Source organism: Stegostoma tigrinum, chromosome 33 (assembly GCF_030684315.1).
Source record: "Stegostoma tigrinum isolate sSteTig4 chromosome 33, sSteTig4.hap1, whole genome shotgun sequence".
Classification (NCBI taxonomy): domain Eukaryota; kingdom Metazoa; phylum Chordata; class Chondrichthyes; order Orectolobiformes; family Stegostomatidae; genus Stegostoma; species Stegostoma tigrinum.
Window position 1 is genome coordinate 18,757,465 of NC_081386.1, and position 17,398 is coordinate 18,774,862.

General features: G+C 39.7%; 1 protein-coding gene across 4 annotated transcripts in view; it reads right to left on the reverse strand.

Annotated features, from left to right (window-relative positions):
• The window catches only part of atp8b4 (ATPase phospholipid transporting 8B4), a 239,036-nt gene that overhangs the window by 14,000 nt on the left and 207,638 nt on the right, over positions 1-17,398 (reverse strand). For all 4 annotated transcript variants that reach the window (XM_048562970.2, XM_048562969.2, XM_048562971.2 and 1 more), the window contains 4 exons: positions 12,330-12,513; positions 11,492-11,715; positions 10,629-10,712; positions 8,788-9,033 (listed from right to left, as the gene is read on the reverse strand). In XM_048562970.2, the coding sequence (XP_048418927.1) occupies positions 8,788-9,033; positions 10,629-10,712; positions 11,492-11,715; positions 12,330-12,513 (738 nt within the window). The remainder of the gene's footprint in view (positions 1-8,787; positions 9,034-10,628; positions 10,713-11,491; positions 11,716-12,329; positions 12,514-17,398) is intronic.

The following is a 17,398-nucleotide window of genomic DNA, read 5'->3' on the forward strand; positions in this document are numbered from 1 at the left end:
CCAGATTTTTACTATCTCCAGTTCTCTGTTTTATATATTCATTGATATACCGTCCCATCTACAGTTCTGATGGAAGATTCTGACATCTGAATAGAAGGTGTGGAAGTAAAATGGGGTTTTTTTTGTATTGCTTTATGATAATTACACTAAATCAAAATGTTCTGTGACAAGTGACATAAAATAAATGAAAAGGTTCTACATAAATGCATATTCCCAATGTCAGAGGGGAAACAAACTGTGTTTGAAAGCCCCAAATAAAGTGTTTTTTTTTTAAGAAGAGTCACTGTTCTTACATAGAACATGTGACAGCCAATTTGTAAACAAACAAAATGGTTTAACAATATTCCAGAAACATTTTTCTGTCACACTTTATTGAACAGGCAATTATATTAATGACAATAGTCTAATGATTAGTAACTCATCAGGGAATGATTAACTGTGTTATTTTGTTTAAAGTTGTGAAACACATTATAAGTTATAAAGCAGATGTTACAACAGATTTTGGAGTGTACAGTTTATAAACCCAAAGCCAACTAACTGCAAGGCAACGCTACAACATCGTACACACAGGGCACATGAAGTTCTTAACAATGAATTGTCTTAAAGAGAGGTACTTGTATTGCACTGCTCAGCTCTGATCATAATATAATTACAGTTAATCCTACTTTTTTGTAATCTTGTCTAATGTTGCCATCTCATTTTAAAGGGGCTAGCTTCACATAAATTGCGGAAAATGTGACAAAATTTGACTGGGTAATACTCTAAGGAGAAAATCAAGTGATGAGGATGACTCGGTTAGATTTAAAACTGTTTCCAAACAGAATGAAGTCAACTATTTACTCATGGGTAAGAGAAGGGTTCAGAGAATATTAAAGCTACGAAAGTTAACAAGAAATGTAGATGCAAATCCGATTGCAACAGAAGGCATTCTAATCACTCAAAACATTTAACTCATGAGAAAAGAACACAGTATTGCTTGAAATTAAAAAGAAGCCACAAGATTAGCAAAGAGACGCCCGGAAAAGAAGTCAGCAGTATGGTAGTTTTTTAAAACTGTATTAGAAATTAAAAGATCAGTAAGGGCTATGAGAGGGATTAACAATACTGTAAGGTAGCTTCAAACTGATTCTCGGGTTACAGCAGAGCTGCTGAATAATAACTTAAAGTCAGTCTTCACTCTTACAGATGTTAGCTATGTTTCAGGCCTATGGTGCGCATTGTTTAAGGGTGCTTTGTTTAGGTCAGTAGGTAGTCATATAACTGCAAACAAAAAATCCCCAAAGAACTGCAGACGCTGTAAATCAGAAATAAAAATAGAAATTGCTGGGAAACTCAGAAGGTCTGGCAGCATATGTAGGGAGAATGTACTGTAAACGTTTCAGGTCCAGTGACACTACTTCAGAACTGATTGTAGCTAGGAAACACTTGGTAATTTTGCAGAAGATGGTTTGTGGGAGGGGTTTGGAGTGAACAATAGGTGGAGATGCAGCCCAAAGAGAGAGAAAAATCAGAGGACTGGGTAAAGGTCAGACTGGGAGGATCAATCGCTACTGATTCCCAATTCTCCATTAATGGCTATTGATTCCCTGGGCAGATAAAGAGCAAAACCCCAGTGAACTTTGACTCCACATCTCATCACTTGAAATGAACAAAATCAAGCACCACAACAGCAATTTTAAGCCAACCTGCTTGGAACAGCTGGATTAATGACAAACCCTCTTTTTACATTCCTTCAGTTTTACATTCTGCAGAAATTCCTGCTGGATAGGTAAGGTTGAAATCAGGGCTCATCTCCATGAAACTCTCAAAGTGTTTAAAATATATATATATATGTATATAAAAATATAAATCTCAGGAATGACAAATGGTAACTTCTCCAGGCAATAGAAAGAAAGTAAATCAAATTGGCAAACTATATGTACTGGTCTAACATAAACATGCAATAGAAAACCACCTGTAGACAGGATCAGCATCTCATCAATTTTTCACTTTGAAAACATCACATAAATGAGATTTGAATAATGAGATCAGGTGTTGGGATACATTTCTATCCATGTGTACAGTGATACTTCGAGTGACCCAGCTTGGGGCAAGGAGGGGTGAGTGATAATTCCACATATTTTAAGTTAAAACAATCATCACAGCTATAGTTTATCTCAGTACGATGCATCATTGTCAAAGTTTACACTGAACTTTAGCGTTAAGTTGAAAGTAGAAAAAGAACCGGTTACTAACTCTAAAAATAAAGATGGCACATGATCTGCCAGACTTCATAGGAGCCACTAGATGTTGCTGTAATATCGACTGACTTGGATTTCTCTCAATTGCTACTCAAAACTTCAGACAGCCAAAATGACACATTTTCATGCAAGAGTAATGTCCTTTGTATCTGCTTCAAAACCTATCCCTACATTAATAAGTCTTAGCAATGCTATTAACCATTTCATAGCTATTTAACTGTAAAAAGGGGGTAACATTAGGCCAAATCTGAGTGACTTAGAAAATGCATGCAAGTTGAAAGCTTTCCTCCATAAGGCTTATCCTCTTGATACACACAATTTGCAGCCAAAGTTATACTAACTGTGTTGCTACAAGTTAATTTTCTTGTGGAGCAGTTTAGGATGAAAATAAATCAAGGCATTGGTTTATTGATCTATAAATTACCCACTTTATCACTATATTCACTCTGTAAACTCATCTAGAGAATGAAGACACCCATATCTTCAACATATTCCATTTTTCAGAAATGCAATTACGATTGAATGTCAGACTTCAGCTTACTCTCTGGAGGGAAAAATGCTGTTTTAATGCAAATGGCTTCTTAAAAACACAAATTTACACTCTGCAGAATCTACTGATCCTACTCCATACAATTTCCTGAAAAGAAGTGACTAATTACAGGTATGATCTCTAACAAAAGCTCCATTAAACTAAGCAACCCCATCCCATGGTCAATCAATGAGTCACAGATACATACAGCACAGAAGCAAACACTTCATTCCAACTCATCTACGCCAAAGAGACACCCAAATCTAACCTAATTCCAGTTGCCAGCATTTGGCTCATATTCCTCTAAACCATTCCTATTCATATATCTGTCCATTTGCCTTTCCAATGTTGTAATTTTACCTGCCTCCACCACTTTGTCTGGCTGCTTATTCCATTCATGCACCATCTTCAGCTTGAAAAAGTTCTCTCTCAGGTCCTTTATAAATCTCTCCCCTCTCACCTTAAACCTATGTCCTCTAGTTTTAGACTCCCCCACCTGGTGAAAAGACTTGGCTATTTACCCTATCCATGCCCCTCATCATTTTATAAACCTTTACAAGGTCACCCCTCAGTTTCTGACACTCCAGGGAAAAAAGCCCCAGCCTATTCAGGGTCTCCCTATAATTCAAACCCTCCAGTCCTGGCAACATCCTTGTCAATCTTTTCTTTCAAGTTTAATAAAATCCGTCCTACAGCAGGGTGACCAGAATTGCATGCTGTATTCCAAAAGTGGCCTAACTAATATTCTGTACAGCCACAATTTGACATCCCAATTCTATTCTCAAATGTTCTGAACAATGAAGGCAAGAATGCCAAATGCCTTCTTCGCCACCCTGTCTACCTGTGATTCCACTTTTCAGGAACTATCCACTTGAACCACTAGGTCTCTTTTTTCAGCAACACTCCTCAACATTGACTGTATAAGTCCTGCCCTGGTTTGCCTTATCAAAGTGCAACACCTCACATTTATAGCACCAAGCCTTGTAGCACACTGCTGGTCACAGGCCTCCAGTCTGATTACCAACCTTCCACTATCACACTCTGTCTCCTACCTTCAAACCAATCTTGTATCCAATTGGCTAGTTCCTCCTGGATCCCATGTGGTCTGACATCACTAACCAGACCACCATGCCAAACCTGGTTGAATGCTTTACTGAAGTCTTAAGAACAATGTCTACTGCTCTGCCTTTAATCTTATTTATCATCTCTTCAAAAAATTCAATCAAGTTGTGAGATATGATTTCGCATTCACAAAACCATGCTAACTCTCCCTAATCAGTCCTTGCCTTTCCACATGCATGTAAATCCTATCGTTCAGAATCCCCTCCAACAACTTACCCACCACTGACGTCACATTCACCAATCTATAGTCCCTTAGCTTTTACTTACAGCCTTTCTTAAATAATGCCACCACATTAGCCAACCTCCAGTCTTCTGTCACCTCACTGTAGCAACCAATGATACAAGTATCTCATCAAGGGGCCTGGCAATCTCTTCCCTCACTTCCCATAAAGTTCCGGGAAACATCAGGTCCTGGGGACTTATCTACTTTTGTGCATTTTAAGACCTCCAGCACATTCTCTTCTATAATATGGACACTTTTCAAATCATCACTATTTACTTCCCAAGTTCCCTAGCTTTCATGTCTTTCTGCACAGTAAATACTGACGCAAAAACAGCTCCAGGATTTCTGTTATCAGAGATAATGGGAACTGCAGATGCTGGAGAATCCAAAATAACAAAGTTTGGAGCTGGTTGAACACAGCAGGCCGAGCAGCATCTCGGGAGCACAAAAGTTGACGTTTCGGGCCTAGACCCTTCATCAGAGCCACAAAAGCTGACGTTTTGGGCCTAGACCCTTCACAAAAGCTGACGTTTCGGGCCTAGACCCTTCACAAAAGCTGACGTTTCGGGCTCTGATGAAGGGTCTAGGCCCGAAACGTCAGCTTTTGTGCTCCTGAGATGCTGCTTGGCCTGCTGTGTTCATCCAGCTCCAGCTCTGAAGAAGGGTCTAGGCCCGAAACGTCAGCTTTTGTGCTCCTGAGATGCTGCTTGGCCTGCTGTGTTCATCCAGCTCCACATTTTATTATCTTGGAATCTCCAGCATCTGCAGTTCCCATTATCTCCAAACTTTGTTATCCAGGATTTCTGTTCATGCTTAGTTCCTACACATTTCAGTTCTGTTGTTTTCAGAGATGTTTCAATTTAAAATAAATATCAATGTGATGCATTCCAATACTCAGCCAAATCTCTAATCTTCTTGGCCAATATTAAAAATAGGACCCCTCAGTTACATGCCAATTTCAAGTTCTATCTCCTTGCTGCGATTGTTCAGATTTACCATTCCTTAACCCCCTTGTTAATTTTAGGAGCTATCTATCTTGTCCTTACATCTTTTAAAATACTAAGTTATATTCCAGTTGATTTAGATGATCTAAACGCATTCAATCCTTCAATTTCTTTCACAATGTTGAAACCTGTGTTTTAGATATATCTCTGGGACTTGGGAATATGTGACTTTAATGTCAAAATGGTTACAGTACAGACAGTGAAACATTTCAAGCAAGTGTCTCAAGGTTGGCTCTATCTTCTGGAGCATTCAGACCTTCTTTCAGTTTTATTTGGAAGGATCGCTATTTTGAAACTCACAAGATGGATGTAACTTCAGTGTGATTTTCAGTTTGGATTTTTCAGATCACTGCCACTCTGGGATCCTTCCTCATTTGGTTTTATTCCTTAAATGGTATGTAGCTGGGCCAACATTTAATGCTTATCCTTTATTTCCCAGAGAGCAGATAAGAGTTAGCACATTACAGAAGTTACATCCATCTTGTGAGTTTCAAAATAGCGATCCTTCCAAATAAAACTGAAAGAAGGTCTGAATGCTCCAGAAGATAGAACCAACCTTGAGACACTTGCTTGAAATGTTTCCCTGTCTGTACTGTAACCATTTTGACATTAAAGTCACATATTCCCAAGTCCTCATATTTAGATGTCACTCCATAAGGATGGCAGATCCTCTTCCCTAAAGGACATTAGTGAACCAGATGGGCTTTTATGACAATCAGCAGTGATTCAATGGTTGCCATTTCAGTTCTTGGTCCAGATTTTTTTTTTACTGAATACAAATGTCACTACCTGCCATGGTCAGATTTGAATCCAGTCATTAGCACATTAGCCAGACATTACATATCCAATGATCCTACCACTATCCACTAACTCCTGTCCCTCCAATAATGGTGGCTTGCACTGTTGTCCACAAAGTTTTAGGAATGAGGAGGCTACCCATGAACAGGCGGAGAGTTGAAATGAGAAATGATAGCTGAAGAGGCCTCAAATGCTCAGAGCTGAAAGCCCAACTGCTCTCCTACTATGGAGACTGGATAAAGAATAAACATTACATAAATGCCATTATTTTCATTGTTACACCTGACTTTGTGACCTACGCTTTTAGTTGCAAACTAACTTAGTTCATTGAAGTTTATCATTTGTAACTGTCCCTGGATTCAAAGCGCAGCTTGTGCTGACTGAAACATACAAGTTACTGTCAATAAGTGTGAACTTATTGGGAGTCTCTGTTTGCACAGGTATTAATGCACTTACTTCTTCACTTCTCTCTTTTTAATTTTTTTGTACAATCTATTTTTCAATTATCACTGCTAATACCGTAATTTCCTCGGACAGGATGTTTAAGAAACAATATACAAATCAGCATAACTTTAATGACAAACTTAATTTGGTCTGTACATTATATTTCCCCAAAAAGGCTCAACTTCGCTTCCAATCTTAAAGGTTACACTGTATGTTGTTCCACCCAATATCCATTGACACTGAAATAGGCCCTCAGTAAATGGATGACATAATTTCCTTGTAGCTGGAGCTGTTCCACCTGTAACATATTGGCACCATCACCTCTGACTGGACTAGTTTTTAGGCAGCCAGCATAGGTAGATCTGATGGTCCAAGTGGGGTCCCTCTTTGCTATAATGACACTAAAACTTTATTGAAGTTAATAATAATTGGATTTAGATTTTATGGCTCTCCTGCATATTAGGCATTTTGAGTGGCAATTGAATGTTTAGACTCTGCGTGCATTTATCATAATTTTTTGAAATCCTTCTTCCATTTTTATAAGATCAGTTACCTTGAGGCAATAGTAACTTGAAAATCGAAAGACTGGACACCATCTGAGATTTTGAGTCAGGCATGCATTTATTAAGAACTAATTGGCTCATGAATTTATTCCTCTTGAAGGAGATGCCTATGGGGCCATCACTGTTGAAAGAAAACTATTTTTATAAATCGTAACAGTGACATGACCATTCATTTTCTAGGACACAACTTTCTAAATGGTGGTATTAGGGAATATCTTACTGAATGTAGGCCTTCAATGCTTAGATTTCATGATTTCCTCATACACCAAGCAGCACTGAAAAGCTGAGCCTTTTGGCACCAAAGAATGATAATACTAGAAATATTCATGAACTCTTCATGAGTCCCTGCTGTTCAAAAACTGCATGTGACACTGAGTCCAAGTTTCAAACATTTCATTATCTGATCTGCATGTTTCTCTGTCTTGGGGAAGGCAGGGGCACAGTTATTGTAGTGAGATCAGCCAGGTGGACCTCATAGAATATGAGTTCCCTGATTGGGGCTGTTAATCTGGTCCAATTAGGGAGCAGAGACTGACGGTTATAAACAGGAGTTTCAGGGGTTCTGTTCACTCTGAGAGCTGGATATCTGTGAGCATGGATAGAGAATTGGCTGACTTAGCAGAAGGCAAAACTTTGGTATAATGGGGATATGTTGGGGTGGAACGGTGACTCAGAGGTTAGCACTGCTGCCTCTCAGTGCCAGGGACCCAGGTTCAATTCCACCCTCGGGTGACTGTCTGTTTGGAGTTTGCACGTTCTCCCTGTGTCTGCGTGGGTTCCCTCCGGGTTCTCCAGCATCCTTCCACACTCCAAAGATGGGCTGATTAGGTGGATTGGCCATGCTAAATTGCCCGTAGTGGTCAGGGATCTGTAGATTATATGTGTTAGCCATGGGAAATGCAGGGTTACAGGGAAAGGGTAGGGGGATGGGGATGGGTATGGGTGGGCTGTTCTTTTGGGGGGGGGGGGGGTCAGTGGGGACTTGTTAGGCCAAAGGGATTGTCTGTGGATATCTGTGACTCTTCACCTGTAAATAAATAATGACCTACTGAGAGGATACCAGTCAACGTCAAGTTATTTCAGTGGAATGACTAATCCAGAAGCTCAGACTGATATTCTGAGGACATGGATTCTCATCCCACCCTGAAAGAGGAAGCAGGTCTAATAGCAGCCATGGTTGATTGTTGTAAAACCCGTCTAGTTCACTAATGTCTTTCAGGGAAGGAAACCTGCCATCCATACCTGGTCTGGTCTATAGGTGACTCCAGAGTCACAATAATGTGGTTGACTCTGTGCTGCCATCTGGGCAGTTAGGGATGAGCAATAAATACTGGCCGAGCCACCTTTTGGTGAATAAATTAAAATCCATCCTATTGAGAACAAAAAGTGCTGCAAATCGTAGTGGGTCAGGCAGCATCGTGGAGAGAGACAGCAAGCTAATGTTTTGGCTCTTCATCTGCAGCAATTTGCTCCATCCTTTTGAGCATCTCCAGTCTGTCCATCTACCAGTAGTCATCAAGCTTTCAGTCACCTCAATCCTCTTCTCTGGAATTCCCTCCACAATCTCCCTTTGACACTTCCCCATATCCCTTTCTCTGAAAGATATTGCTGAAGATTCAGCTGTCTCCTCCAAAATACCCTCACACGTCAGCATGTTTTTTTCTCCCCCATGACACTGTGGCTTTTTCCACTCTTATGAAATACATTAAATACATACGTCATTGTGTTAAGTTTATATTAAACCAACACAGCAAACATGATTCCTGTGCTTTTGTGATTTTTCCATTCAATTAAAAAAAACACACAGTATTGGTGTCAAGCTGAAAAAGCAACTTGCATTGATATTTTTACAGTCAGAACTTACTTGCACACTAACCACAATCACCAGCGATGTTGCCACTGTAACAGCAAATGACTGATAATCAGAAAGATGAGTCCCATCATCTCGCGTAGTGTCACAAAATGCACCATATGGAATAAAGAAAAGGACAATGGAGGTGTAGACTCCTTGGACTATACAGATGAAGAACTCCCGCTTATTAAACAATAGGTTAAGTTGTCCTGGTTCATAGAGTCTTGTGTATTCCAAACTTTTCTGTTCATTGACATCCTGTGGGAAAAAAAACAAGTGAAATTAGACACAGTGAGTCACTTACAATGATAATGATGTGTTGCAATGATGAAACTTATTTTGAACTGGACAGCATATTACTATTTTCCGCTGCAAATAGGTCCGAAATGCTTTCTCTCTACCCTGATCCATCATTAGGTAAATAATTTATCGGTATGCTACAGAGACAGACACAAACTAAGCAGCACCTCAGTATGAATTTCTGATTTGCATTGAATGAGGTCATCTCAGTTGGGCTCCCTATCTTAGTTGGCAGTCAATGGCTCAGGATAGAAAGCGCACATTTGTAGATTTTGGGCAAAGAAAGGACCAAACTTAGCTGTGAGATAGTAAGAACTGCCAATGCTGGAGTATGAGATAACACAGAATGGAGCTGGAGGAACACAGCAGGCCAGGCAGCACCAGAGGGTCAGCTTTCTGAAGAAGGGTCCCAACCTGAATCGTCAACCTTCCTGCTCCTCTTAAACTGCCTGGCCTGATGTGTTTCTCCAGCTCCACACTGTTATCTCAAGCTTAGCTGTGTTGTCTCCTATGGTCAAAGTTAGGAACTAATACTTGGAGAAGCCAGAGGACCCAAACCTCAGTTCAAGCCAATATCTCCCGAGGTGTGGAGAAGCAAATCATTTGGCGGTCCTTTAATTTTAAAAAGCACATGCTAAAGATATACGTTGTAACATGATCCTCTACATTGCAGGAAACACATGAGGAGTTCTCAATCCTAACTAAATTCTTTGTGCAACACTGATCAGATGAATACAGGCAATCCCACAAATGAGTGAAAAATAGCTCATCACTGATCAACTTCAAGGTAGAGTTCACACTGAGGTGCTGGTTAGTTTCTGTCTGTCCCAGTAGCATACCGATAAATTATTTACCTAACGTAAATGCTCTACAGTATTTTTCTCTTACTTTGATTGTAATTTTAACTAAATAACCATCAGTTTCATGGGAAAGATCCAAGTACATTGTGTTCCTTGTAAACATTGATATTTAAAGGAAAACTAGAAAGGAACATCGCAAGTTTCAGTCTGACTGCTCTTAAGGCCAATTGTTCTATGCCTGATCTAACCAATGATGAAGCGACATCATAAACTTGTTTAATATTTCCCTACATTAACTGTACAGAGACAATTTAACCCTGATCTTGATGCAAGAGTCTTAAATTAAATTAATTTTTGGAAGTCTCTAACTCATTTTTAATAGTGCTGAATCCACAAACCCCTCTGAAATCAGCAGTAAATGATCAAGGACAATTAGCTGTTCTGGTGGAAATTAGCACATTAGAAATAACTAATGCTCATCTAGTGCTTAGAATGGAGCAGAGGGCATTTGGTGCAGGTTTGGGCCACATTGAGCTGTATTGGTAGATGTAGCATGAATCCTTCATTCAACTGAACAATAAATATGCAGATAATCACAATACAGATGGAATATTTATAAAGCTATACTCATTTTCCTGATATGCTGGACCAGAAGAGTTCATTAGAATTCATATACACAGAGGTCCTATTATCTGCAAAAATTCCATGCACTTAAACACACTTATTCTCAACAGATTTCAAAGACTGCTTTACCTGATCAAATATACCCATGGCCAGAACAGGAAGTGAAGTGTAAACTATGTTGTACAAGGTAATAAACCACTGATCATAAACAGTCTGCAAAAACAAAGGACTGTGAAATTTCATTGAAACCACCAATTTATCAAAACAAGTTCAAAATTTTCAAAATAAATGTAATCATTTTATAGTATAAAGTAGTTATTAAACTGGAAATGTGCAATATAACAATATAGAGGATTACAAAAAGATGATACTTATTAGGAAGCTTGTTACATTTCTTGATAGAAAACACTCCAATTTGATAATGCAATAAGTAGGCAAAGACCAACAAACATTCAGACTTACTAAATCTCAATGGGATCTTCATTATCAAAGAGATTTTACAAACGTTGTATTTCTACAGTCTCATGTTCACATAAATCTCAAAAATTGCAGTTATTTCCACGATAATTTTCATCAGCCAATAAATGTAATTTGAAGATTTTACAGCACTTAATTTCTATTTGAGTGCACCAGGACTTAAAGCAAATTCCATTTGAATCTGGCATTAGAATAATGTTTAAACTATTAATAGCATTAACAGATTTTCATTTATGCAAATGCACCATTTAACATTACTTGCTGTATTGCAAATGCAAATGAAAACACGCGTTATAAAATTCATAAGAAATCTATGTGGATTGTGAAATTAAAGTTCTCATTTTAAAATTTATACAACTTGGAATGCATCTAAAGTAAACCACATCACCTGAATATGCCAAAAATCCTGAACATCGTGTCAGCAATTGATTCTGTCTCTGCATCTGATTTGATATCAATACAGTGAATCTAATCTGTTTAGAACAAGTTATCAATATTTCGGAGAAGCTACTGACCTGGGCAGAGAATCCACAGAAGAAACCAAACCAGAAGTGCACAAGAGTGAATGCAAAATTCTTGTAGAAAAAATAATAGAGGAATTTGCACATTCTCAAATAGGACCATCTCCCATGAACTAACAAAAGTCGCTGAAGGTATCTGAATTGTCCAAATGAATAGTCACTAGCTAGAACAGCCTGCATGCCTTCCTGGCCACTGATCCCAACACCTATGTGTGCACCTGTGTGTAAAGAATTAAACAATTAACTAGTACCTTTAAATTAAATAATGTTCCAAGACTAAGCTTCATTGAGGAAAATCTCTCATACAGCATTGGCAAGGTAACTTACTAAATGTGTTCTTCAATTATTATTACCATCTTAGATTACATTTTAATATAGATTCAACCTCTGGAAAATGTACAGAGTAAATACATTTTTACACTTCGATCGAGGCACAATTTTACCCTTGATTTAAACAAAATATTTTGATCAGTGCTATTTTTCTTCCTCAGGTGAATTATTAGACAGCTTTCCACAAAGACCAGGTCATCCTCATTGTTCATTTTTAACTATGACACACACGTAAGATTATCTTCATGGGAACACGGCAAGATGCTGTTGCTTAGCAACTGTCCCTTTAACAAGTTAAGTTTGCTGTGTATTACAATATCAGGTGACCTCTTCTCCTCATAGTCAGATCTTACTGTGGGCCACAATCATTTGATTGAAGGATTTAACTTTGAGACTTCAAAAAAAAGGAAACCGATGGGCACAGTAATGTATACAAAATAGTTCTCATCCACCATTTAGATGGCAATTCAGATTTTTAGATTTGTATTCAGATTTTACTTACTTTTAATCATGCTGACATCATTTGCACCATCACCTATAGCCAGTGTGACAGCTTTCTTGTACGTTTTGACAAGCTCAACCACTTGGGCTTTCTGCAATGGTGTGACTCGACAGCAAATTACAGTTCTGCACATGCTAGCCAAGTCTAGGAACTCACGCTGCATGTCTGCTTCCAGTGCGTGTGCCTGTATAACAAGTTGCAAATAAAAAAATTGATTAAACGCTTAAACAGAACTGATCCTCTGTAAACAAAATAATGGTATCCCTCTAGCTGGAGGTATTTTGGTATTAAGCAACCAGCATGCAGAACAACAGCCTCTTACTTTGTTTGCTTCTCAGCTTTACTGATGGACGCTCAACACTTTTGGACAATATATTCCCTAAAAAGAGGCCATTTACAATTCTATAAATTATTGGCTTCATCCCATTTCGAACTTAATGGCCAACAAGAAAAGGTAAACCTGCAGCAAATCGTCTCTAAAGTGCCTGCCAAGAAAGGGCTAACATGCAGCAAATTTACTGAGTCATTTCATTTTTTTTAAAATGCCTATTGATTGTTTTATGCCTATTTACCTGAGGGTGCTAAAGATTGAGAATTAAACTCTATCCATACTAGCATTAAGCACTTTGTAGACCAAGCATCTGACAACTAAATGAAGAGGCGATCTCATTCTTTGCCAAATGTGTTCCATTTCCAGCCTTGGAAGATCAGACCCAATTGCATCATTTGTGTCACTTCTTCCATCACCTACACCAAACATCCTATGGCCTGAGATTATCAGTAATGTCAAAGTAGGGACAGTTGATTTGTCCAGGCCTCTGACCATGAGCTTCCAGTTTGCCCAAATTATTTCACATGGAAAATCGGAACCAGCAGACATTGGAGATCCTAATGAATGAGTACACAAATCCCAATTTGGCCGCACAAATGAAAAACAAAATCACGATATTACTGAGGCCATCAACTTTGGCCACAAAGGCAACCAGTTCAGGAAGTGGAAACATCACACAGATATGAGCAGTATTTTGCTTAAGTGCCCATTCTAGGACCAGCAATCTATTCAACCATTTCAGCGAAGATTGGAAACGTTAGGATTGTTTTTCTTGGAGGAAAGGGAGCTGAGGGATGACTTAATTGAATTATACAAAATAACGATAGAGTGAACAGAAGACTTGCTTCCCCTAGTTCAGGATTGGTGAAGTGGTTATCGTACATGAGCCCTATTCTGCCCTCACCAGAAGGCAGATATTAAGCATTCAAATAAGGCTTGTTGGATGATGATCAGCAACAGGCACGTGGGGCAATTTCTTCTTTCCAATCACAGTCTTGGCTGATATCAACTACTCATTGATTCAGCCAATTGAACTGTATGGGAAGCTTTTAGTTTTGCCATTGTAAGAACCGAGTTCATTTATTCGGTACAAGACACTAGCCAAAAACAAGCAATTTGTCACTCAGTTCAGCAGGTAAATACACTGTGCTCTGTGGTACATACTCAACTGTAACACAAGAAATTGAAGCTTCAAGCCTTGTTCTGTCAATTCCCAAACAAAGGAAAGGTCAGACAGACAGGGTTCTTAGCACTAATATCTAGCAACAGCTGCTATAAGTGCATACACACAGGAAAGGAGGTTAGGTCCAACTTTTGCTGTTGTCTAATCTGTAAATATAATCAGACACTGAGGTGTGAGGGCCCTGTACAGAAAGTAGTGTTGGCCTGAGGAAACAGAAGTGCTTCTATGGGAGAGATAATAGGAACTGCAGATGCTGGAGAATCCAAGATAACAAAGTGAGGAGCTGGATGAACACAGCAGGCCAAGCAACATCAGAGGAGCAGGAAGGGTGACGTTTCGGGCCTAGACCCTTCATCAGAAATGGGAATGGGGAGAGGGTTCTGAAATAAATAGGGAGGGAGTGAGGCAAATCAAAGATGGATAGAGGAGAAGATAGGTGGAGAGGAAACAGACAAGTTAAAGGGGCTTCTATGGGACTGCTTAGAGTTGGTGGGCTGGTCCACATTGAAGTACTCAGCTGCTGACCTAAACAAGTATGCCATTACTGTTACAGGCTTCATTTGTAAGTGTGTAGATGATTGCGTGGTGAAGAAGTTAATCTTCATTCCCCAAATTCCCCAAACGGAATCATGGATGAACAGGAGATCCACTCCCTACTGAGGTCCAGGTCTGAGGCATTCAGTTCAGGCAACTCTGATCTGTACAGGAAATCCAGGTATGACATTCACAAGGCTATCAGAGGCGCCAAGGGGCAATACCATACTAATCTCGAGACCCAGACTAACCACATGGATACCCATCATTTGGGGAAAGGCTTACATGACATAACCATCTACAAAGTGAAATTGGACAGAACTGTGGGCAACAGCACATCCCTGCCTGATGAGCTCAATGCGTTCAAAGCTAGCTTTGAACAGAAGGGCAGTGAAATTATGTCACCCATCCCAACAGCCCAAGATACACCCAACCTGTCAGCCACCACTGCAGATCCTGGATCAGCCTTCTTAAGGGTGAATGCACAGAAAGTGGCTGGCCCAGCTGGAGCTCCTGGCCATGGACTTAGATCCTATGTGGACCAGCTGGTGGGAGTTTATGCAGACATCTTCCACCTCTCCTCACCACGATGTGAGGTTCCCACTTGCTTCAAGATGGCCTTCATCTTCCGAGTGCCAAAGAAAAATCATGCAGCGTGCCTCAATGACAATCACCCAGCGGCTCTGACCTCCACAATTATGAAGTGCTTTGAGACGACGGTCACAGCTCACATCAACTCCAGACTCACAGATTGCCTTCGTTCACCTACAATTCGCACTAGAATTTACCTACTGATGCAACAGGTCCACAGCAGGTACTATCTCCCTGGAGCTACACTCATCTCTGAAACATCTGGACCACAAGGAATCCTGTGTCAGGCTCCGATATATTGACTACAGCTCTACATTCAACACCATAATTCCAAACAAACTCAACTCCAAACTCCGAGACCTAGTTCTCTGCTCCCTGTCTGTAACTGGACTCTCAACTTCCTGGCCAACAGACTGCAGGTTAGGATAGGCAACAATGCGTCCACGATATTCCATGACACTTGTGCTCTGTAAGGCTGTGCACTCTGCCCCCTACTGTACTCCTTATATTCACATGATTGTGTGGCCAAATTCCGCACCAACTCCATTTACAAGTTCACTGACGACACCACTGTTCTGGCTCGGATCTCAAACAACAACAAGACAGAATATAGCAAAGAGACAGAGTGCTTAGCAACATGATGTAAAGACAACAATCTCTCCCGGATTGTGAGCAAAACAAAGGAGCTGGTCATTGACATCAAGAAGCAGAATGGAGGACATGCTCCTGTCGGTATCAATGGTGCTGAGGTGGAGATGGTTGACAGCATCAAGTTCCTGGTAGTCATGATCACCAACAATCTGTCCTGGTCCACCCACATTGCTACAACAGACAAGAAAGCACACCAACATCTTTATTTTCTCAAGGAAATTCGGCATGACCGTACAGACTCATACAATTTTTTTTTGATGCACCATAGAATATATCCTAGCTGGATGCATCACATCATGGTATGACAACTGGTCTTTCCAAGACCGCAAGAAAATACAGAGTCATGATAATAGCCCAGTCCATCATGCAAACTCATCTTCCATCAAACTGACTCCATCTATCCTTCCCACTGCATTGGGAAAGCGGCCAAAATAATCAAAGACCTCTCCCATCCTGGTTAAACTCTCTTCCACCCTCTTCCATCAGGCAGAAGATATAGAAGTTTGAATACATATATAAATAGATTAAAGAACAGTTTTGTCCCTGCTGTTATCAGACTCTTGAACGGACCTCTTAAATATTAATGTTGATCTCTCTCTACACTTTCTCCGCAGCTGTAACATTATATCCTGCATAACAAAGTGTGGAGCTGGATGAACACAGCAGGCCAAGCAGCATCCTAGGAGCACAAAAGCTGACGTTTTGGGCCTAGACCCACATTATATTCTGTACTTTGTCCTGTTACCCTGATGCGTGTTACAGTAGAGCGGCCTGTAAAGCACATAAGATACCAATTTTCCCTGTACCTTAGGACACGTGGTACTAATCAAATTTTAAAATAGTTCAGGCTGATATGTGAACGAAATCAGTTAGGTGAGTTAGTGAGTTGGCTGCTGGCATGCTTGCATGAATTACAGTCATAATAGCAGAGGGAAGAATGTGAGGAAAAAAATTGAGCTGAGAGCAATTTAGTGAGATAGAACTAGCCATTATGCCGTAACAGTTAAATTTTGGGTGGTGCGAGGGTGTATGACAAAGCAAACCAAACCCAGAACAAAGTTTGCCCTTTTTTTTCTGGCAAGTAGAATCTTAGTAAAGGTTAAATAGTACAAAATTTCCATTATTATATAAGGAATAATACTGATGTCCCTTCAATGTTCAATTTTTCTGGGAATAATAAATTAACTGCAACTTCTATATTCCTAGAAAGCAATAAAAATATCCTCACAGTAAAGTTTTATATATTTCTCATAAAAGTTGCAATGATAATATAGTTTAAATAACTTAAGCTCATACCTGATTTCACTTATAATATAGCTCAAATTAAAACAGAAATACTTTGGTGCACTTTGACAATGCTGTAAATCAAAGTGAATTTGAAATGCACTTCTTCTGTTTGTATGCACTGGTTCCTTTTCAACTATCAAAGGTCTCACTGTCTTATTCTGAGGGTGTCAATATTTTATTCGGGTACGTTGATTAGCCTCCTGCGCCTCCACAAAATACTCAGTTTTCCATTTGTGTATCTGACCAGTGCGCATCAGCTACCAAAACACAGCAAACCAAAAGGGGTTAAAAAAGGTGTTATAGTCCACAGACCAGCACTTAAAGCAGGTAGCAGTGAACAGCAACCATAATTAGAAGATGGGGCAAATTGTTTCCTCCTACAGGCAGGGACCAACTCTCAGATCCATGCTATTACTCCAGCTGAGAGGAGCTCAATTCAATCTCTGGGGCTCAGTTACCTAATAGACAGCTTGCTACATGGACTTACATACA